Below are 22761 nucleotides of genomic sequence, written 5' to 3' on the forward strand. Positions count from 1 at the left end.
AAATAAATAATATAATAATATGTTTTTTAAATAAATAAAATAATAATGGGAGAATGAAAATTAGGGAAGATTGCAGAAATTGTATAGTTTCTCATGTGTTTAAATATTGACCAGTTTTGGGGTGGGGGGAACACCCAGCAATGCTCAGGGGTTACTCCTGGCTCTATGCTAGTAATTATTTATTCCTGGTGGATCTTGGGGTTCATGGGGGTACTGGAGATCAAAATCAGCTGGGTTACATGCAAGGCAAATGACCTATCTGCTGTACTACCACTCGGGCCTCTTGCTCACATCTTGATATTCATTTCATACTAAATTATGAAAAGTTTTTTACTCTAAGTGGGATCTCAAAGCTTCCAAATAATTGCATAGTAGATAGAATAAGCTCAAGTAGTATTAAATAAATTTTTGGATTTTTATTGTTTTGCTTATTTATATTGGTATCTTTGTGAAGAATGGAGGAGTGGGCTCTCACAGTTCACTCTCAGTGATGCTTAGCTGACCAGAAAGGACGTTTTGATGCTAGAGCCCAAGTAACTAGAGCCAGGACCATGCTAGAAGGTACAGGGTAGGGGAGTGTCTCCAGCACTACACCCATGGGTGCTCAAGAGACCTTGTGGTTCAAATTTATTCCTGCTGTCAGCGGGTAGGGCGTTTGCCTTGCACGAGGCCGATCCGGGTTCAATTCCCAGCATCCCATATGGTCCCCTGAGCACCGCCAGGGGTGATTCCTGAGTGCAGAGCCAGGAATAACCTCTGTGCATTTCCGGGTGTGACCCAAAAAGAAAAAGAAAAAAATTTATTCCTGCTGCCTGTTAAAACCATGTACACTTGATGCCCAGCCCCTGTACTAATTGCCTTAAATCTGTCTCTGTCTCTATCTCTGTCTCTCTCTCTCCCTCCTTCCCTCCCTCCCTCCTCTTTTCCTTCTTTCTGTTTCTCCCTTATTTCTCTTTCCCTCTTCCCACACTCTCCTTCCAGCTCCCCAGGTTTTTTGAGAAGCTTCTCAATCTTTCATCTCTGGAGTCTCAGGTGCAGACTCGGCCCAGTTTCTGTGCTTCCTGGAGCAAAATCGAATGTCTCCTAGCAATATGTAGGCTCAGAGATTGTGCTGTAGCCTGGGAACCGCATCTTGTAGCTTGAGTCTTTAATTCAGGCTGAAATCTAAAAGGATATAACAACTCCTTATACTTCTCATCAACCTCCATCTCCAATTAAAAAAAAAAAAGAAAAGAAAAGCAGAGAAAAAAATGATAGGATGACCTTAATTTCCATTCAATATCCCAATCTTTGGATTTGTAATGCTCGAGAGAGAAAAATACATCAAATGAAAGATTTGACCCGGGATAAGCAAGACTCCTCAAGAACTGGGTCCGAAAATGGTTGCATTTGAACTGGAAGGTGTCTTGTTACTGTTTGCTGTTTGTTTTTCGCGCCTGGACGGGCTGGGGGGGTCGGGGCTGGGGGGCTGCGCTGCTAGGAAACCCTCCCTAAAGGGGGTGTTCGCGCTGTAGAAGCCCGACAGACGCAAGGGGGCAGGAGGCGTTCAGACTCTCCCCTGCGCCGCGCTGCCCGGAACGGAGCGAACCTCTTTCCCCTCGCCCTCCGGATATTTATCAGTTCTCTTGGCAGGCACAGAAATGTGATGCTGACAAGTGGGTTTAGTTTGTACTCGGTCTAATTACCGCGGAGCGAACAGGAACGTCTCTAATGACAGCTCTCCTGCAGAGGCGGGAGGGGGGAGGGCAGAGCCCGGGGCCACATTCCCTGGAGTTGAGTCTCGGGTGCGAGTCGCGCCGTGCGCGCAGACTGCATTTCTCACGCATTCCAAGGGTCCTTCCTCTCCCTCAGCTCGGGTCTTCGGTTGCAAAGGCGGGACGCGCTTTCAGGACTCGCCGGCGCAAGGGCTGAGGAAGGTCTGCGGGGCGGGGGGCTCGCAGCCTGCTCGGGACGTCACGTTTCCCTTCTAGTTGCTGTTCTTTTAGAATCACGGCCACCACCGCCAGCACCACCGCACCCCGAGCCTCTCCCCAGCCTGCTCTGGATTTTACTCGAACTGCAAACCCAGGAGACTTTGCATCCAACTTTCCCCGCGGCTCTGCAGTTTTGTGAGTTTCTAAGGAACCCTCGCCCTCTCTTCAAGAAGCTCACGTGGGCCATTGGAGCCCGCGGGCAGCTGCAAAGGGGACTTCAGGCCAACCGCGGGGGCCCCCTGCCCGGGTGCCAACCGTGGCAGCCAGAGCTGCGAGAGTGCACTGGTGGGCAGCCCCGGGCCACCGGCGCCCGGGCCCGGAGACCACCTGTGGCTCCTTCTCTTGCTCCCCTCCCCACCGTTTCCCCGCCGCGCCCCCTAAGAGCTGATTGGCAGAGGTGACCACCCAACCTCCGGCTCGGAGCCTCCTCCCGGGGCCTACGATTGGCCTCCCGGGAGGCTAGGGGAAGGGGGTGCGAGGGGAGGGATTTCCCTCGGAGCTCAGAGTCCCGGGACGCGGGCTGGCGGAGTGGAGCGGCTCAGTCCCCCGCAGGAGCGCGCGGCGCGCGGCGGCCCCAGCACCCAGGAGAGCGTCGCCTTCCCCGCTCCGTCCCCAGCCCGGCCGCGCCGCCTGCCCACCGTCTGGCAGTCCCCCCGTGAGGGCTCGCTGGCACTTCCCCAGCTCTCGGGCTCCCCGCGGGCAGCGGGGCTCCCCCGCGCGCGCTCGGACTGACCTGCCGCCGCGCCGACACCTGGACCATGCGCTCGGCCTGGACGCCCGCGATCGCGCCCCGCGCGCGGCCGGCCGCCACCCCCTCCTCCGGGTCCCCGCGGGCGCCGCCGCCCCGGCTGCCGCTGGCGCTGCCGCTTCTCCTGTCACTGGTAAGCCACCTCCGGGCGCAGCCCGCTGTCCCCGGACGGGCGCTGCTGTCCCCGGATCTCGCTGGGGCTCCGGGGGTCCCCGCTGAGGACGTCATCGTGCAGGCCAACCGCGGGCTCCGGGTGCCCTTCGGCCGGGAGGTTTGGCTGGACCCGCTGCACGATCTGGTGCTGCAGGTGCAGCCGGGGGACCGCTGCGCGGTGACCGTGCTGGACAACGACGCCCTCGCCCAACGGCCCGGCCGCCTGAGTCCCCAGCGCTTCGCGTGCGACTTCGGCCCCGGAGAGGTGCGGTACTCGCACCTGGGCGCGCGCAGCCCGTCGCGGGATCGTGTCCGGCTGCAGCTGCGCTACGACGCGCCAGGGGGGGCCGCCGTGCTCCCCTTAGTGCTGGAGGTGGAGGTGGTGTTCACCCAGCTGGAGATCGTGACGCGGAACTTGCCCCTGGTCGTGGAGGAGCTGCTGGGCACCAGCAACGCCCTGGACGCGCGGAGCCTGGAGTTTGCCTACCAGCCCGAGACGGAGGAGTGTCGCGTGGGCATCCTGTCGGGCCTGGGCGCGCTCCCTCGCTATGGGGAGCTCCTGCACTATCCGCAGGCGCCCCCGGAGCAGGCCCTGGAGGGGCGCGGCCAGGAGCCTCTGCTGATGGACTGCCGGGCGTTCCTGGAGCTCGGTGTTCGCTACCGCCACACGGCGCCCAGCCGCTCGCCCAACCGGGACTGGGTGCCCATGGTGGTGGAGCTGAGGGCACGGGGCGCCCCGGTGGGCAGCCCCCCTTTGAAACGCGAGCACTTCCAGGTGCTGGTCAGGATCCGAGGCGGGGCCGAGAACACCGCGCCGAAGCCCAGCTTCGTGGCCATGATGATGATGGAGGTGGACCAGTTCGTGCTGACCGCGCTGACCCCAGACATGCTGGCGGCTGAGGACACCGAGTCGCCCCCCGACCTGCTCGTCTTCAACCTCACCTCGCCCTTCCTGCCGGGCCAGGGCTACCTGGTGAGCACGGACGACCGCAGCCTGCCCCTGTCCTCCTTCACCCAGCGGGACCTGCGCCTTCTCAAGATCGCCTACCAGCCCCCCACGGAGGACGCCGACCGCGAGCGCATCTTCGAGCTGGAGCTGGAGGTGGTGGACCCCGAGGGCGCCGCCTCCGATCCCTTCGCCTTCATGGTAGTGGTGAAGCCCATGAACACGCTGGCGCCGGTGGTGACCCGCAACACGGGCCTCATCCTCTACGAGGGCCAGGCGCGGCCCCTCACAGGCCCTGCCGGCAGTGGACCTCAGAACTTGGTGGTGAGTGATGAGGATGACTTGGACGCTGTGCGGCTGGAGGTGGTGGCGGGGCTCCGACATGGTCACCTGGTCCTGCTGGGAGCCTCCCCAGGCACCACTGCCGCCCCCAAGACCTTTTCGGTGGCCCAGCTAGCGGCCGGCCAGGTGGTCTACCAACACGACAGCCGTGACGGCGCTCTCAGTGACAACCTGGTACTGCGCATGGTGGACGGGGGAGGCAGGCACCAGGTGCAGTTCCTGTTCCCCATCACCCTGGTGCCTGTGGACGACCAGCCCCCGGTCCTCAACGCCAACACGGGGCTAACCCTAGCCGAGGGGGAAACGGCGCCCATCCTGCCTCTCACGCTCAGCGCCACTGACATGGACTCAGACGACTCGGAACTGCTCTTCGTGCTGGAGTCGCCCTCTTCGGGCATCGGGCACCTGCTTCTCCGCCAGCCTCACCCGCCCCCCAGGCAGGAGGAGGAGCTTCTCCAGGGACCCTGGAGGAAAAAGGGAGCGTTCTATGAGCAAACAGTGACCGAGTGGCGGCAGCGGGACATCACGGAAGGCCGGCTGTTCTACAGGCACACTGGACCCCACAGCCCCCGGCCAGTGATGGACCAGTTCACGTTTCGAGTCCAGGATAACCATGACCCCCCAAATCGGTCCGGGCCTCAGAGGTTTGTGATCCGCATTCATCCCGTGGATCGCCTGGCCCCGGAGCTGGGCAGTGGCTGTCCGCTCCGGATGGTGGTCCAGGAGGCCCAACTCACACCACTGAGGAAGAAGTGGCTGCGCTACACTGACGCCGACACAGATGACCGGGAGCTGCGCTACACAGTGACTCAGCCCCCCATGGACACAGATGAAAACCACTCGCCTGCCCCACTGGGCACCTTGGTCCTGACTGACAACCCCTCTGTGCTGGTGGCCCATTTTACCCAAGCTCAGATCAACCATCACAAAATTGCCTACCAGCCCCCAGACCAGGAACTGGGAGTAGCTGCCCGGGAGGCCCAGTTCCAGTTCCAGGTGGAGGACCGAGCAGGGAATGTGGCTGCAGGTACCTTCACCCTCTACTTGCAGCCTGTGGACAACCAGCCACCTGAGATCCTTAACACGGGCTTCAGTCTGCAAGAGAAAGGCCACCACATCCTGAGTGAGAATGAGCTGCGTGTGAGTGACGTGGACACAGATCTTGCCCACATCTCTTTCACTCTCACACAGGCACCCCGACATGGTCACCTCAGAGTGTCGGGACAAATGTTGCATGTTGGGGGGAGCTTCCATTTTGACGACATAAAGCAGGGTCGCGTTTCCTACACCCATAATGGGGACAAATCCCTGACTGATAGTTGCCTCTTGGAGGTCAGCGACAGACACCATGTGGTGCCCATCACGCTCAGAGTGAATGTCCGGCCAGTGGATGAGGAAGGACCCATGCTGAGTCTCCCTGCAGGCACCCTGGGGTCCTACCTAGATGTCTTAGAAAATGGGGCTGCTGAAATCACAGCCAATATTATTAAGGGGACTGATGAAGACACCGATGATTTGATGTTAACTTTCCTCTTGGAGGATCCACCCTTATATGGAGAAATTTTGGTCAATGGTGTTCCAGCAGAGCAGTTTACCCAAAAGGACGTGTTGGAAGGCTCTGTGGTCTATGCGCACACTGGTGGGGAGATTGGGCTCTTGCCTAAAGAGGACTCTTTCAACCTGAGTCTGTCAGACATGTCTCAAGAATGGAGGTGGGGGGGAAATACTATCCAGGGAGTGACTGTGTGGGTGACCATCCTCCCTGTTGACAACCAGGCTCCAGAAATCTCTGTAGGAGAAAGGTTTGTTGTAACAGAGGGTGACAAAAGTGTTATAACCTCATTGCATATAAACGCTGCAGATATCGACTCCCTAAATGATGACATCCTGTGCACTATAGTTATTCAGCCTACCTCCGGTTATGTTGAGAACATTTCTCCAGCACCAGGCTCTGAAAAATCAAGAGCAGGAATTGCCATAAGTGCCTTCACGCTGAAAGATCTCAGGCAGGGTCATATTAACTATGTTCAGAGTGTCCACAAAGGAGTGGAACCTGTAGAAGACCGGTTTATATTTCGTTGTTCTGATGGCATTAACTTTTCAGAACGGCAATTTTTCCCCATTATAATTGCTCCCATTAATGATGAACAGCCAGAAATATTTATGAGGGAATTTATGGTAATGGAAGGCATGAGTCTAGTGATTGATACACCCATCCTTAATGCTGCTGATGCCGACGTGCCCCCAGATGATTTGACATTCACAATTACCCAGTTTCCTACTCATGGTCACATCATGAGCCAGCTGATAAATGGTACAGTATTGGTCGAAAGCTTCACCTTAGACCAAATTATAGAGAGTTCCAGCATTATTTATGAGCATGATGACTCTGAGACACAGGAAGACAGTTTTGTGATTAAACTGACAGATGGTAAATTCTCTGTGGAAAAGACTGTTCTCATTATGGTCATTCCAGTTGATGATGAGACACCCAGAATGACCATCAATAATGGATTGGAGATAGAAATTGGGGAAACCAAAACTATCAACAACAAAATATTAATGGCAACTGATTTAGATTCTGAAGACAAATCCTTGGTTTATGTTATTCGTTATGGGCCAGGACATGGTTTATTACAGAGACAAAAATTTACAGGTGCCTTTGAAAATATTACTCTAGGCATGAACTTTACCCAAGATGAAGTAGATAGAAACTTAATTCAGTATGTCCACTTGGGACAAGAGGGCCTTCGGGATCTAATTAAATTTGATGTGACTGATGGAGTAAATGCCCTCATCGATCGATACTTTTATGTATCGGTTGGGAGCATTGATATTGTCTTCCCTAGTGTGATAAGTAAGGGAGTATCCTTGAAGGAAGGTGGAAAAGTCACTCTCACAACAGACCTACTAAGTACTAGTGATCTGAACAGTCCTGATGAAAACTTAGTTTTTACCATTACCAGGGCTCCCATGAGAGGTCACTTAGAGTCTACAGACCAGCCACAAGTACCCATCACATCTTTTACTCAACTCCAACTAGCAGGCAACAAGATATATTATATCCACACAGCTGATGATGAGGTGAAAATGGACAGTTTTGAGTTTCAAGTCACTGATGGACATAACCCCGTCTTCCGGACCTTCCGTATCTCCATTAGTGATGTGGACAACAAGAAGCCAGTGGTCACCATCCATAACCTGGTTGTCAGCGAAGGAGAAAACAAACTGATCACTCCTTTTGAACTCACCGTTGAAGACAGAGATACTCCTGACCACCTCCTGAAATTCACTATTACCCAAGTTCCTGTTCATGGTCAACTGCTTTTCAACCACAGCAGACCTGTCATGGTTTTTACCAAACAAGACTTGAATGAAAACTTAATCAGTTACAGACATGATGGCACTGAATCAAGTGAAGACAGCTTCTCCTTCACAGTGACTGACGGCTCCCACACAGAGTTCTATGTTTTTCCTGATACAATATTTGAAACAAGGAGACCCCAAGTGATGAAGATCCAGATCTTAGCTGTTGACAATAATGTCCCCCAAATTGTCATCAACAAAGGAGCCTCTACACTTCGTCATCTGGCTATTGGCCACTTGGGATTCATGATCACAAACAAAATATTGAAAGTGGAGGACAGAGACAGCTTCCATTTCTCCCTTCGATTTATTGTGACAGAGGCACCGCGACATGGATATCTCCTCAATCTGGGCAAAGGAAACAACAGTGTCACTCAGTTTACACAAGGTATGGTTTGCTTTTCTCTTCTTACATCTAATGGTATTCTAGCTCCTGTCTCCTGAGAACATGACAGATCTTGATGAGCAGAGAAGGCAAATAAAGTTAGGAGAATTGAGGGTGTGCCTATCCTGGAGGTCTTCCCCTCTTGCCATATGCCTTGCTGCAGGAACCTTCATTATGGGGCGTATTGATGCACTTCTATAGCAATAAGATGTGCTGAGAAAGCCAAAGTCAGACTTGGGTGCCCTAATTGAACTTGGATTTCCTGCTTTCTGCTTCATTTGCCATGTCTGTTTTGTGAGCGCTACTATTTTATGTGCTTAATGTAGTTCTTGAATCACTTTAGCACCTTAGAGAAACATGTAATTTTTAAGTTTGATGTATTATTGTTTTTTTAACCTACCATTCAAATAGCATCTTCAAACCTGTATCACTTTGATTATTTTTTGAAATTGCTCTTCTAATACTGTTTTTCTTATTATGAGCTTTGCAACTAAAGTTATAAGATCTACTTATATTTAATTTGTGGATCTTATATTTCTCTGATATCATTTTATGATTTAGGCAAACTCCTTTTCAAAACTGACAGAATTAAATCCCTATCTAAAATTATAACAAAGATATGCATAAAGCCTGTTGCACACCAAAATAAGATACATAAAAAATAGTATGCTTCATGATGTGTAAAAAGGCTTGATGTCCATCACCAAAATAAGCATTCACTTCATTATGAAAAAATTTGAAGTTATGCCAATAAGATAAACAGTAGGAGGAAACCATTTTCTCATCTCAAGACAATATCAAAAGTAATAAATAACAGCAAGTATCTCAAGCATTTGCTTTTTCCTTTGTGCATGAGACAAGCAAAGTGAGCTGTGCTGAGTTACTCAGTGAGTGAAGGGAAGAGCCTATTCAGTTTGCTGGCTTGGGAGTGGGAACTCTGTTTTCTAGAACATGCAACTTTGATTACAAAGGGCTTGGGGTTGCTTTCCTGAAAATCTCACCTCGTCGCAATGGAAACTAAATCTGTCCTATGTGGCTTTGTGGGGAGAGATGGAGTTTGATTCTAGGGCGTCCCACTGGGGGTGTGCCTTTCCTGCCCAATGCTGTGTTCTTCGATAACTAATGCTGTAATCAACGTGGATGTTGCAATGCATGGTGTGAAAGTGAACTGCTTCTCTGTTTTAGATCCTGGCAAAAAGCCTCAGACTCCAACTTCCCGTTTCTTGGCTGAAAGCCTGGATGTATCCTAGGGCCTGTAGGGACAGGATAACCTCGGAGTGCCAACTGTCATGCCAAGTAGCAGGAAACTTTCGTGTGGAGGCTTTCTGAGGATAGAGATACCATGCAGTTGTAGATTGGTTTATTTTCATGGAAAGTGAAGAGGATAAAAGGAGTTTATTAGGGAGTAGAAAATGTTACTTCAAATAAGTATACTGACCTGAAAAAAAGTCTTTACTTTTTATAAAAAAAAAAATGGGGGATGAAGATAGGTAGGCAGCTTAATTAATTTAAACTTTATGAACCAAGTGTAACAGCTTAAAATATTTAAATAATATTTCTTATGTGCTGGAAAGTTTAGCTAATTGTATTGCACCTGATGCTGTACTCTCTCACTGCATTAACTCATTGTAATTACTTTTTATAGTCTTTTATAAATATAGAATAGCTCCAAGCTTAGTTTTTGCAGTGAAAAAGTAATTTTAAGTTTGTCCTTTTTAGGGAGCTTGTACATTCCAGTAAGAGACCAAGTATTGACTGGCGGAAATGTTGGCATTTTATCACATGTCACTCATTTAAACAAGTTGAGGCTGGAATTCGGCTCATAGCAGTTATTTCTAGTGATTAGATAAGTGAGTACAAATGGAGAAATCTTCATCGTTAGTTCTTGTGGCTGCTCATTCAGAAGGAAAATACAGCAGTGTACAGATTAAGGATTTCTCTGCTTTTTTTTTTTTTTCTTTGGCTAAGCAGTGAGTGAAACTAGATTTGGGGGTTGGTTGGTTTTGATTACTGTTTTTGTATGTGAAGCCAGGTAATTTTTATTGAAACTTATTTAGAAAGACTTGAGAAGGGAGAGAAGTATGTGTTTAAGAGAGAACACAGGCTTCCTAGAATGGAAATAGGGAAGCAAAGGATTTTAGGGACAAGCAAGTGATCTATGTGTTCAAGGGAGAACATGGGCTTGAAGAGTAAGCCTTGGTGGATTTTTTAAAGGAAGTCAAATTAGCACATATGGCCTGTGAAGTTTATTCACAGATTGATTTAGTTGTTCCTAGGAGATGCACAATAATTAGTCTCTATACTTTGATATTAGGGTAAGTTAATATGATAGAATTGGATATGTGAGGAAAATTTGTATTTATTTTGAACTTTATCTCTCTACCAAGGTGCACCACATTTCCTTGTCCTACCCTACATTACTTAAATCATTTGTCTCAAGGCTCTGGATTTTTCTTTTTCTTTTTTTTTTTTTTTTGGTTTTTGGTTTTTGGGTCACACCTGGCGATGCACAGGGGTTACTCCTGGCTCTGCACTCAGGAATTACTCCTGGCGGTGCTCAGGGGACCATATGGGATGCTGGGATTTGAACCCGGGCCGGCCGCATGCAAGGCAAACGCCCTACCCGCTGTGCTATCGCTCCAGCCCCTGGATTTTTCTTAATGATAAGGACATACTAATATCTCAGGGAAATAACTTATAAATCACTTTTAGAAATCTTCCCAGAGATTTTGGTTACCAGGCATATTAAGTTAAATTTTAATGGAATAATTATGTTGCTAAATTGCATTAAATCTGTTTCACATTTGACAACTAGAAGAAAATATAGTTACTTACTAGATATCCAGTTTAAGAAGACAACATTTGTCTACTAGATTTTATATCATCCCAGTGCTCCTATGCATTGAGATATATGCATGTATTTTTTAGAGTTACATGTGAAGTAACAATGTTTTGATCAAAAACTTTACTCATTTGTGATTTTAAAAAGAGCCTGTCTGTTTTACAAACCATAAATAATTAACAACATTTTAAATAAAATGAAAAGGGTTTTAGTGTGTTCCAACTAATCAATTTTGCATGCCCTAACTTGGAGGGAAAATTTGACACTTTAGTCTCATAAAGTTGCATTCCCTTTCTTAAATGTTCATAAAAATAAGTTTTGAAATGGTGGTTTATTTTAATGAAACTCATCTAAATGCTGAATACGATAGTTCTCATTAAGAAAACATTGCTATTGAGATTGGGAATCATGAATAAGTTCTTTTTTTTTTCCTTCATACTAGAGCCTTTAGATTTTCTCATGATTGAAGAGGGAATAGTTTCCCATTTCCAGTAAGAATGGGAAATGACTTTGTGTATTACAACTTGAGAATGGATCCCTTAAGCTAATAATAAGGATGTGAAGTCAAAGCATCATCCACTTTATTTCTTTCTGATCAACTAAAGGTTCGAAAAATTGGGCCAGAGCAATGTTTAGGTAGTTGCCTTGCATGAAGCATCCCTGGTTCTATCCCCATCATATATATATGGTCCTCTGAACACTGCCTGAAGTAAACTCTGAGCACTACCAGATGTGGCCTAGATAAAATAAGAAAATGTTGCTTCCGAATAACTAGCGAGAGGGCTATGTTTCTGCTTAACCCTACAGGTTTATCACATTTGGCAAGGAGGTATGAGAGAGAAGTCCCCAGTTCTCTGCACGTTTTCTTTATAAATTAAGAAAGATTTCAGCTTTTATTGAGTAGTAGAATAAGCAAGGGACTATGGGAATTGAAGGTGAAAAGCAAAATACTTCAAGTTCTCAATTTTCTAGGGAAGTTACCTATGCAGGAAAGTAAATATGCCACTTGGCAGGAATTGAGAAAATTTTAAAAAGGAAAGATTAAAGGGAGAAAAAGTTCGACATGAAAGTTCAAAATGAAAGACTTAAGGGGGAACAAGACATATCAAACTCACTTTATTTGCTCCAGTATCTCTATTAGCAAGAAAGTGTCAAAAATTGTAAAATCATCTTTCCCTTCTTCAGATGTATGGATGTGAGCAAATCCTCTTTCAAGGTGCATGGGTTAAGGCAGAGCATACAATGCACTCTGTACCGTGTAATTCTATAGTAATTCATTGAGATATCTGTTCACTCTAATGCTTTGCATCACTTGATATTAGCACTGTAGCACTGTTAATGGTTTTCATCGATTTGCTCGAGCGGGCACCAGTAACTTTTCCATTGTGAGACTTGTTGCTGTTTTGGGCATATCGAATATGCCATGGGTAGCTTGCCAGGCTGTGCCGTGTAGGCAGGACGCTTTCTCTCTCTCTCTCTTTTTATTTTTTTTTGTATTTTTTTCTTTTTTAATTTTTTCGGAAGTTTTTGTTTTTTGTTTTTTTTATTAGTGGTGAATCACTGTGGGGGTACCATTACAGACTTATAAATTTTCGTGCTTGCATTTCAGTCATACAATGATTGAGTACCCATCCCTCCACCAGTGCCCATTTTCCAACACCAGTCGTCCCAGTATCCCTCCCACAACCCCCATCCCATTCCCCCCCACCCTGCCTCTGTGGCAAGGTATTCCCTTTTGCACTCTCTCCCTCCCTCCCTCTCTTTCTCTCTCTCTCTCTTTATCTCTCTCTCTTTCTCTCTCTCTCTCTCTCTCTCTTTTTGGTTGTTGTGGTTTGCAGTAGAGGTATTAAGTGGCCATCAGGTTGGGTCTATAGCAAGTGGGATACTCTAGGTAGCTTGCTGGGCACTTGAGAGTATTCTTGCATAAATTAATTCTTAGTTACAGTGCTCTTAAATTCCATATGTGAAGTGATTAGAGTTCTAGGTAATGGAATAACCCAAAATAACTGAATCCACTTTTAGCTATGATCTTGATTTTTACATAACCTTGCAATCACTAACTAATGATTGGCCCTGATCAAATACCAGTGTACTGTATCACAGAACAGAGTATTTTTATGTTATACTGTCTATGTGTCATTATCAAGGAGAGGAATTGGTAAAATTAATTTAAACATTTAAAACCTGAATGCCTATTTCCATTAGAAAAATATCAGTAAATTTGATGGCTGGAGAATGAAGCATCAGAAATATTATTTGTGAGATGGAAAAACTTTCTACTATGAAGAAACTTTTCAATGCTTTCTTATGTTTGTTTTCAGTGATTTGGGGGAAAAGGAAGGGTTGGGGTGTTCCAGGGATATAATCCAGGACCTCATACATGAAAAGCAAATACTCTACCACCATGATATATCCCTAACCACCAAAGCTTTCCATTTTTATTTTCTGTTCTCATTTCTTTACGCCATTGGATCATGTTAATTTTTAATCTGTGGAACTTCAAAAGTTTCCTCGTCCTTGCCTTGTCCTTTTATTTCAAAACTTGGGGGCTCAAAAACTTCCTGAATCCCATGAGACAAGAAAAGTCAGCTAAAGGGAGAACAAGGGCAGCTCTTTCCTTTTAGGCCCTGCTGGGGAGGCAAAGGTTGTGGTTTCAGTTGTGCCAGTAAATCTGTGGTGCCTCAAAATATCTCCTTTTCCACCTGTCATGAAGCCTCAATTCCATAGTTAGATGGTCACTTCTTTGGTTATGCAGTGCAGATTCCATTGGGAGGGGCAACACCTTGCGATTATTATAGTCTAACTCTTGTATCTTTTTCTGAGCAAAGGATCAGATTTCCCTGGAACAGCTGAAATCAGTGATCAGAAATAAGATAGGTCTCGTAGGGTTTCCCAAAGGATAGGAAACCTAAATATAGTTACACAAGAATACTTGTCAATAGAACTTATCAGATGTAGGAGTCATCAATTTTTCTCTCATAATTAATCGTCTTATTTTTTTAATTCTTTTTTAGCTGACATTGATGATATGAAAATATGCTATGTTCTAAGAGATGGGGCTAATGCCACAAGTGACATTTTCCATTTTACTGTTGAAGATGGTGGTAAGTATTCTACTTTGCTATTTTAATTTTTTTAAGGAAGAGTAATATTTATTGGCTAGTGTTTAATTTCATTATAAAAATGTATATCAAAAATTATTGTATGCCTACCTAAATTTTTGCTGAATTAAATTGATATTTGACGTACCTCCTTAAGCTAACATAATCATATTCTGCAGTGATTGAAGATAAAATTCTAGTTATCACGTCTATCTTGTGATTTGTAAGCCTCTAAAGAGGAAGGTCTTTATAAATAGGAGCCCAGTTGTCCAGTTGTTCAGGCTGTGATCTGCATGAGTATACCTACTTGATGTGATAAAAAGATACTGGAATCCAGCCCCCGTGGCAAGCCCTGTGCCTACCCGCCTGCCTGTAAGCATATGTCTGCGCATGTGCAAACAAGGTACAGGATACCTTGTATATGGGTTTATCTGGGTAAATTCTAGTAGATAAAATGTTGTATTCACCAAGAAATTAGCTCTTTATAAACTTAGGCTTTATTTCACCCATCTCGGCTTGTCTTATGATTTTTTCTCATGTCGGGGATTTTGTGATTTGGCTTAGCGAAAATTTTGTCTAGTGAAGTCTGAGAATTGACACAGCAGGATGTGGCTGTGATCTGAGTCTTCTTAGCGATATTCTTATCCTCACTCCCCAGAGTTCTGACTGTCATTCATACTCTTCTTTATTCCTGATCAAGTCTTTTCCTTAATCCTGTGGGAAGGTGGCACCGTTGGCTACTTGTAAATTTTTCATAAAAATGACTTTATTCCTTCGTGCTCTCAAGAGAAACGGAAACCCTGAAGTGCAGGCATTCTATGAACAAGACAAAGTCAGAGGGGAGATGTGGGGGTGGGGGAAGAAGACAGGGAGAAAGTAAATAATTCAAATCAGATGTCACTTTTCTTATCAAGTTTTACATTTTTTAGCTAAATTGAAAATTTTTAATTTGGGCTGGGGGATGGATATTGGGTGACACTGGCTGGGCTCAGCAGCTGTCCTGATTTGTGCTCAGGGGGACCATAAGCAGTATTTGATTAAGCCAGGATCCCGCACATTCATGGCAAGTGCCTTGCTCCTGTGCTAGGTCTCCATTCCCTGTCCCTGTCCCTGTCACTGTCATCCCATTGCTCATCGATTTGTTCGAGCGGGCACCAGTAACGTCTCTCATTGAGAGACTTATTGTTACTGTTTTTGGCATATCCAGTACGCACGGGTAGCTTGCAAAGCTCTGCCGCACGGGCTCGATACTCTCGGTAGCTTGCTGGGCTCTCCAAGAGGGGTGGAGGAATCAAACTCGGGTCAGCCGCGTGAAAGGCGAACGCCCAACCGCTGTGCTATTGCTCTAGCCCCCTCCATTCCCTAAAATTATTTTTTTTTACTAATTACATATTATTGTCATTTTTATCTATATAACATTAATTTATACGATTCAGAGGTTTTGAGTACAGTTTCCTGTCTCTGAAATACTTATCACCATACCTCAGCCACCACCACAGTTTTAATATTGTCAATGACACTGTGTTGAATTTCCTCCCCCATCTCCCCCCTCCCCCCCAGCCCATCTTCCCTCCACACTGAAAACTACAGGTTCCCTATGTGAATTTTGAGGGTTCTTTTCATTTAATATCATTTCTTCCCTTGCTTTGCTTCTGTATCCCACATACAAATGAGAATACCTGATATTTTATTTTTTTCTTTTGTTGTATTTCACTTAGCATGACCCCTTCTAGTTCCATATAATTGTTACAAAAGGCATGATTTTATTTTTTCTTATGACAGAGTAGTCCTTTATGTATAAAGTAAACCACATTTTCTTTATCCATTTGTCTGTCATTAGGAATTTACTTGGGTTGTTCCCATATCACAACACTTGTAAATAATACTCCAGAAATAGGCATATATATCACTGTATCACTGTCATTCTGTTGATCTTTGTTTTGCTCGAGTTGGCCCAGAAACATCTCTATTCCTCATAGTAAATTTTCGCAGCCTCTCTTTACTCGTACTTCCCAATGGTGCCACATTAGAGGCTCTTCAGAGTCAAGGGAATGACACCCATCATTGTTACTGTATTTGGCATATGAATACGCCATGGGGAGCTTGCCAGGCTCTTCCCCTACTAGCAGTAAACTCTCCATAGCTTGCCAGGTTCTCCAAAAGGGACAACCTCTCTCTCTATATATAGAGGCATGTGTCTATTTTTTTAAATTAGTGCTTTTGTGTACCGGGGATAGATACCTAAGAGTGGAATTATTGGATCATGTGGAAATGAATTTTGAAAAAACTTCATGCTATATGTCATAGACTTTGAACTAATTTACATTCCTACTAAGAGTGAATAAGGCCTGATCAACACTTGCTGTCTGGCTTTTTTAATGTACGCCATTCTTACAGGTATCTCATTGCCACTTTTTATTTGATTTTTCCTGGCAGTAAGTGATAGTGAACATTTCATGTGTCTGTAGGATATCTGGAAATCTTTGGTGAAGAATCTGTTCATTTCTCTCTCCACTTTTTTATGGAGTTGCTTGCTTTCTTATTGAATTTTGTGAGTTCCTTATATAGTTAAGACATTAAAACTTTGTCAGATGTGTTATGTGCATGCTTTTTAAAATGGCACACAGTATGTCATCTATCTAAAAAATATTATATGCTTACCCTCTATATTTGAAGCTATTGCACATGTTTAAAATAACATTGGACAAAAAGTGATCCCATCTCCAAAAATTGACATCTGATGGATGGATGTGTGCCAGAATAATTAAAAAATGTTAACTTTTATGCAAATATTAAATGCCTTCTTTTTTATAGGAATCAAGTCATACTTTAGGTTAGGATTCTCACTTGAGAGAAATCTTCTCTATTTAAATTGAGTTATTGCTTAACATGTTCACACACACACATACACATTATTTTCAAATTCTCTTAATTAAATCAAAAACTTATATATGACATTTTTGTTTATGTAATTCTGCCCTCATAATGTTTCTGAGTTTTTTTAAGTATTACTTCACAAATGAAGAAGCTGAGTTTCCTGTTTCTTATAGGAAATTACAAATGTCAAATTATAATGGTCGACAGTTCAAGGCTTCTTTGAATTCCTGATTCTTTACTATCTCCAGACAATAATTTCCATACTTGTTCAGGATAGTGGTAAGAGGAATGAAAATCAAAACTTGTCTAGGCTCTCTGTCCAAGTTTTTAGGAATGACTAACAGATAAGTGTGGACAGATAAAAGTAAAATCTGATAGAATGTTCTGCCAACTATGGTATCAATTTTAATTTTATATTTTTATTGTGTTTTAAACTGATAGTTTTTAAAAAATTTTTATTAGTGAATCACCGTGAGGTACAGTTACAAACTTACGAACTTTCGTGTTTGCATTTCAGTCATACAATGATCATTTACCCATCCCTTCACCAGTTCCCATTCTCCTCCACCAATGTTCCCAATAGCCCTCCCACCACCACCACCCCATTGTTTTCACCATTTATATCTGATCCCACCAACCCACCCCACCTCTGCGGCAGAGCATTCCCTTTTGTTCTCTCTCCTTTTGGGTGTTATAGTTTGCAATAGAGGTATTGAGTGGCCATTGTGTTTGGTCTGTAGTCTACTTTTGGCACGCATCTTTATAACTGATAGTATTATTTTCTGGCATTGTGGTATAATTCTTTATTTCTTGAAGTACACCCAACAGTGCTCAGGCCTCTCTCATAGCTCTGCTCTCTGGACAGTGCTTTTAGAGAACTATATGTGATGCCAGGAATCTGCGAGACAAGAGTCTTAAGCCTTGTACTATCTCTCCTGGCCTTGTGATTCCTTTTTTAGGCATGTAGAAAACATTTATTCTAACTAAGGTTCAAATTAATACAAAATAAAATAAATAAAATAACAGAATGGAAATAGTGGATTAAGTCACTTGCCTCATATGCAGCCAACCCAGATTCAAGTTCTGGTACCACATGTGGCCCCCCTAGCATCACTAGGGTCATCCCGGAACACAGTCAGAAATAGGCCATGAGCACTCTGGGCATGGCCCAAGCCTTCTTGAATTAAAAATAAACATATATAAGTCAAATCATCTCACGAAGACCATTTTATGCCACTTCTATTAATTACAATACAAGAAATTTAATACAGGCTTACAGAAGAATTCAGCACATCACTTAATGCAGATTTTATTACAAAACAGGTTATGCTCACATACTATTTATAAAGTTATAAACCGAGAAATAAATTTGAAAAATATCTGAAAATGTAATTGGAGCTCTGATGGCTCTATTATCCTACTGGAACATGACTTAACAAAAGGAAAAACATACAGTGATCTACATGTCAAAATATAAAAAGTGAACATGTGAAAATTGCTCTAAGCTCAAACAGAAGAGCTTTTTAATTATGGTATCTACATAACAAAATATTAGACGTTTAAATTTAAATATAAAGTGCATCACAGGGTAATTCTTAAAATGATCATTTAGAACTATGTTTATTGGAATACTAGTTAAGAATATAAAAAAGTTGTATGCATAGAACACACATACATATATACGTTGTAATGTGCATATTATAATATATAAACAATCATTTATCAATTTAGCTAAACACATTTGTTTTCACCATTTATATCTGATCCCAGAAATGTACTCTTTAAACCTTTTGTAAATGAACACATTTATCCTCACATTCGATTCTCTGTAGCTTTTCTATAAGCTACTCTAACATAAAAATGCTCCTCTCCTTTTTTTAAGTTGTCTAAGTTGTTCCAAGGAACTTGTCTAGCTCTCTATTGTGCTGTGAAAGCTTATCTCACATAACTATTCCAGATATGCCCAACCCTCAACCCTAATGACTGCTAATCACTCTTCAACACAGAGCTCAAATGTCATTTCCTCTCCAGCATTGCTCCCAACACGATGATGACAAAGTGAGTCACGCCCTTCTTTGTATTTCTACCAGACTTGATTTACAGAAGGAATGTTGCTTTCTGATCATTTGCTGGTGTGAATAATTCCATTAGTTGAAAAGCAACAGAAAAGATAGCACAGATATCCATATCACAGTGCCTATTTAGGGCAGAACATATAAAAAATGTTCCACATTATTAAAATAAATGAACAGATAAATAGGAGAAATAAGATCTCTTTTTTATATATGAATTAACTCAACAATATTCTATGAAAAACTCCCATAAACAATTCCTAGTGGACCCTTTGCATTCCTTTGGAACTTCCTCTTATCCGAGTATTAATTTTAATCCCTATGGCACCAAGAAAGAATTTTTAGTAATTCTTTCACATTTTTAAACACTTGAAATCAACTTCTATGAAAATTCCTTTGAAATCTTCAATGAAATGTGTTTAAAATTGCAGAGACTTTCAGAAACTCTGTTTGGAGTTCATACATTACTCTTAATTTATGTTTTTTATTTTTAAAAAATTTAGTATATTACAAAACTGATAAAGCTTTAAAATTTATGAAAAAATAAGGAATTTTTGTAAAATTACCAGGATTTAAAAATCAGCACCACTACCTTAAGTATTTTTTTTTCTTTTGGGGTCACACCTGGCAATGCACAGGGGTTACTCCTGGCTCATGCACTCAGGAATTACTCCTGGCAGTGCTCAGGGGACCATATGGGATGCTGGGAATCGAACCCAGGTCGGCCGCGTGCAAGGCAAATAAATGCCCTACCCCCTGTGCTATCTCTCCAGCCCCACTACCTTAAGTATTTTTAGTCACCCTATTTCTTTTGCCTCATGTGATATGAGACATTATGACAGAGAAGTAGAATAAAATACTAGCAAACAGTATCTTCATGCCTCAGTAAAATGCTATTGTGCACATTTTTATTCTTTTGATTATTTGTACTAAGTCTTAAGGTCTCAGCAACTCATCTAAGATATTTTTCGAGAGGCAAAAGAGAGTTGTATGAGCCCCAATTAATCTGTTATGGAAAATAGTTTGCTGCTTCTCCATTTGAACTTTGAATGGCATGCTTGTGCATGTGGTGACAGTTCTGTACCCTGGTTTTGACTGTGTTGAAAATTATAACATATACGGTCAGATTGGTTTTTTGGTGTCTTTGTTTGTTTGTTTGTTTTAGTGAAGCAAAATTATTTTATTGAAAGAAATTACTTTTTGTTTTGATTTTTATTTTGGGGTCACACCCAGAGGTGCGCAGGTGTTACTCCTCTCTCTGCCTCTGCCCACAGTAACCTCTCCCCGCAGGCTTCGGAGACCATATGGGATGCCAGGAATGGAACTCATGTCGGAGACATGCAAAGCAAGTGACTCTCCCACCATATTATTTCTCCTACCCCCCAAACTAAACTAAACATCTATTTCTTTTTTTAAAAAAAATGCTTTTGGACTACACCCGGTTGTGATCAGGACTCATCCCTGGCTCTACTGCTATGCTCAGAAATCACTCTGGGCAGTTTCAGGGAACTGGGGTATTGAGGATCAAACCCCGATCCTTCGTGTGTGAGGCAGGCACACAACCCACACACTGTTGATCCAGTCTGAAGGAAATTACTTAGAGAAGTTTGAGTGGAGAGAGACAAAGGGAAAGAGGAAGATATATTCAAGAAAAACCACAGGCTTCTCTAGAGTGAGAAAGGCAGAGAGTGGCTTTTGGGAGGTTATATGCAATTTCTCCAAATTGTCTTGGCCTACGCTTCCCTGCATGCATAGAAGTTCACCTGGGCTTTAAACTTTTTATGGTCTTTTCACATCAGTATCAGGACCTATAGGTGCTCCTCTAGCCTCTCATTTCCTGAGGGCCCACCCCTGCATGGTCCTTCAGTGTTGAATATAAGTAGGTACCTGGGTTTCTCCATCTCCAGAGCTCAGGATTTGCAGCTTAAGGGTATGTATTCCTCATTCCTTTTGAGCCCAAAGGCATGTTCTTCTTAAATTTTGCAATTTCCCCAAAATCTCATTATTAAGGCCCCATATCTACCTATCTGCCACTTAGATTCTCAATGCAGATGCTGTTGAAATAGAAGAATAGAGACAGAGGCAGAACTGGAAAGTCCATTTTGCAGCTAAGATGTCAGTGATAGTGGAAACTTGGATTTCCTCCATAGTTGCAACTGATTTAGGCAGATCGGAAGTTCTTCATTCTAGTTAGAAGAAGCACAAGTGTTTGCTCGAAGGTGACCAGGAACTTCAGGACATAAGACAAAGTAATTCTTCATAATTAGCTTGAGTTGAAAACAAAGGCTGGAGAAAAAATGTAAATAAGTTCAGTACATCAGAAAAAGGAGTCCTGAGAGCTAGCATTAAAAGATTAGACAGACATATTCAGCTCAGAGAAAAAAAACAGCATTCTTGGCAATAAAATTAATTACTAGTGACATGAGAACTAGAGGAACGACACTGGTGCCTCAGGGAGTTATAATAAGACTGTGAAGTAATGTTAGGCACCGGTACAAATATTTTTAATCTGCTAAGAAGGGAACAGAGGATCTTCTAAAAATACAGATCTTGGGAAGAAGCATTGGTTACTCTGGCTAAAAGTCTGTAAACTTTTTTTTTTAATCGAACAGTTCAGAATAGTTATTGAACATACCTCTGTCTTTAAAAGGCATTAGTTTGAGAGAGAGAGATAATGTTGCAGGTAAAGTGCTTGTCTTGCACACAGCTGACTGGTTTTAACCCTGGCACTGCATATGTTCCCTCAAGTACTGCCAGAAGTTAGGCCCTGTGTACAGCCATGTGTGGTCAAAACCCACCTCCAATAAATAAAAATGAAAAGCATGCATTTAAGAAGCACTTAAACTGTGTCCATGAAATAAGTGATACCGTTTAAATGGGAAGTAATGAAAACTAAATTTAATCCATATTATTTAGTTTTCTTCTCAAATTATGTATCATATGAATATACTATTAGTTTAGTTTAGAAGAAACTTTTCTCAAATCCTTAAATGAATGAATTAGTAAGTACATTTTTAGAGGTTTGGCAAGATTCTGTATTTCCTGCTAAAATAAATTATAGTCACCTTTGAAAACGAAGCCAATATTTTATAACATTAAATATAATCACATCAAATAAACTATTTGAGGTACATATGAATTATACTACCCCCACCCCAAAATTCCCATTCTGTTTTTCTAAATTGGCTCTGAGTGACTGGGAGGAGAGGGTGGTATTCAATGATCTTGTATAAAGGAAGTAATTGGCATGATACTCATTTGGCAGAACTTATGACAAGGCATCAGAGAACCAGAATACAGTGAAAGAGATAGTTCAGAGTTTCTATGGCAAAACTTGCTTGCTTAAAAGACAGTCCTCATCATTAGTTTATTAAATTCTTCAACAAGCCTTGATTTTTTTCAGTCCCATTGTGTTCCAGGCATCTGAGTCCTGAAAAAATATAAATGAACCTAATAGTCATGGCTTTTGATCTGAGATTCTGATAGATAGGGATGATAACACAGTAGATAAATAAAACACTTACTTATACTTTGCTTAAAGTATGATGGGAGTTATAATTAAACCCAAGAGAGTGATGCAGCTGTCAGAAAAAGGGCCCTGAAAGGTGCCATTTAGCTTAGATTTAGGATGAGATGGAATCGCCCCCGGAAGGCGGGAGGAAGAACGTTCCCTGCCAAGGGTGAGTCAGGGCTTCCTGTGCTCACTGAGCCAGAAGAGCATCCATTCGCACACCTGGAGCTCACCGCACATGCCATGCCAGAAATCAGCAATGAAGCTGCAGCCTGGAAGTGTAAGTTTCCTACCGATGTGATGGGTGTGATTGCAGAGATTACACAGCCACATTTGGCTATGGTGCTCACATCTCTTGGCTGTGCGGGTTACACACGCACAGTGGCAGGACCTGCAAGTGTGCTCACTGGACTCACACTTGTTTTGTGGTGGTGCTCTGCACCCT

General features: G+C 43.5%; 1 protein-coding gene across 1 annotated transcript in view; it reads left to right on the plus strand.

Moving 5' to 3' along the window:
* The first annotated feature begins 2731 nt into the window (after window positions 1-2731).
* The window catches only part of FREM2 (FRAS1 related extracellular matrix 2), a 181714-nt gene continuing 161684 nt past the window's right edge, over window positions 2732-22761 (plus strand). Inside the window, exons 1-2 of the mRNA XM_012935227.2 lie at window positions 2732-7916; window positions 13770-13859. Of these exons, the coding sequence (XP_012790681.2) occupies window positions 2732-7916; window positions 13770-13859 (5275 nt within the window). The remainder of the gene's footprint in view (window positions 7917-13769; window positions 13860-22761) is intronic.

This window comes from Sorex araneus, chromosome 1, assembly GCF_027595985.1.
Source record: "Sorex araneus isolate mSorAra2 chromosome 1, mSorAra2.pri, whole genome shotgun sequence".
Taxonomy (NCBI): Eukaryota; Metazoa; Chordata; class Mammalia; order Eulipotyphla; family Soricidae; genus Sorex; species Sorex araneus.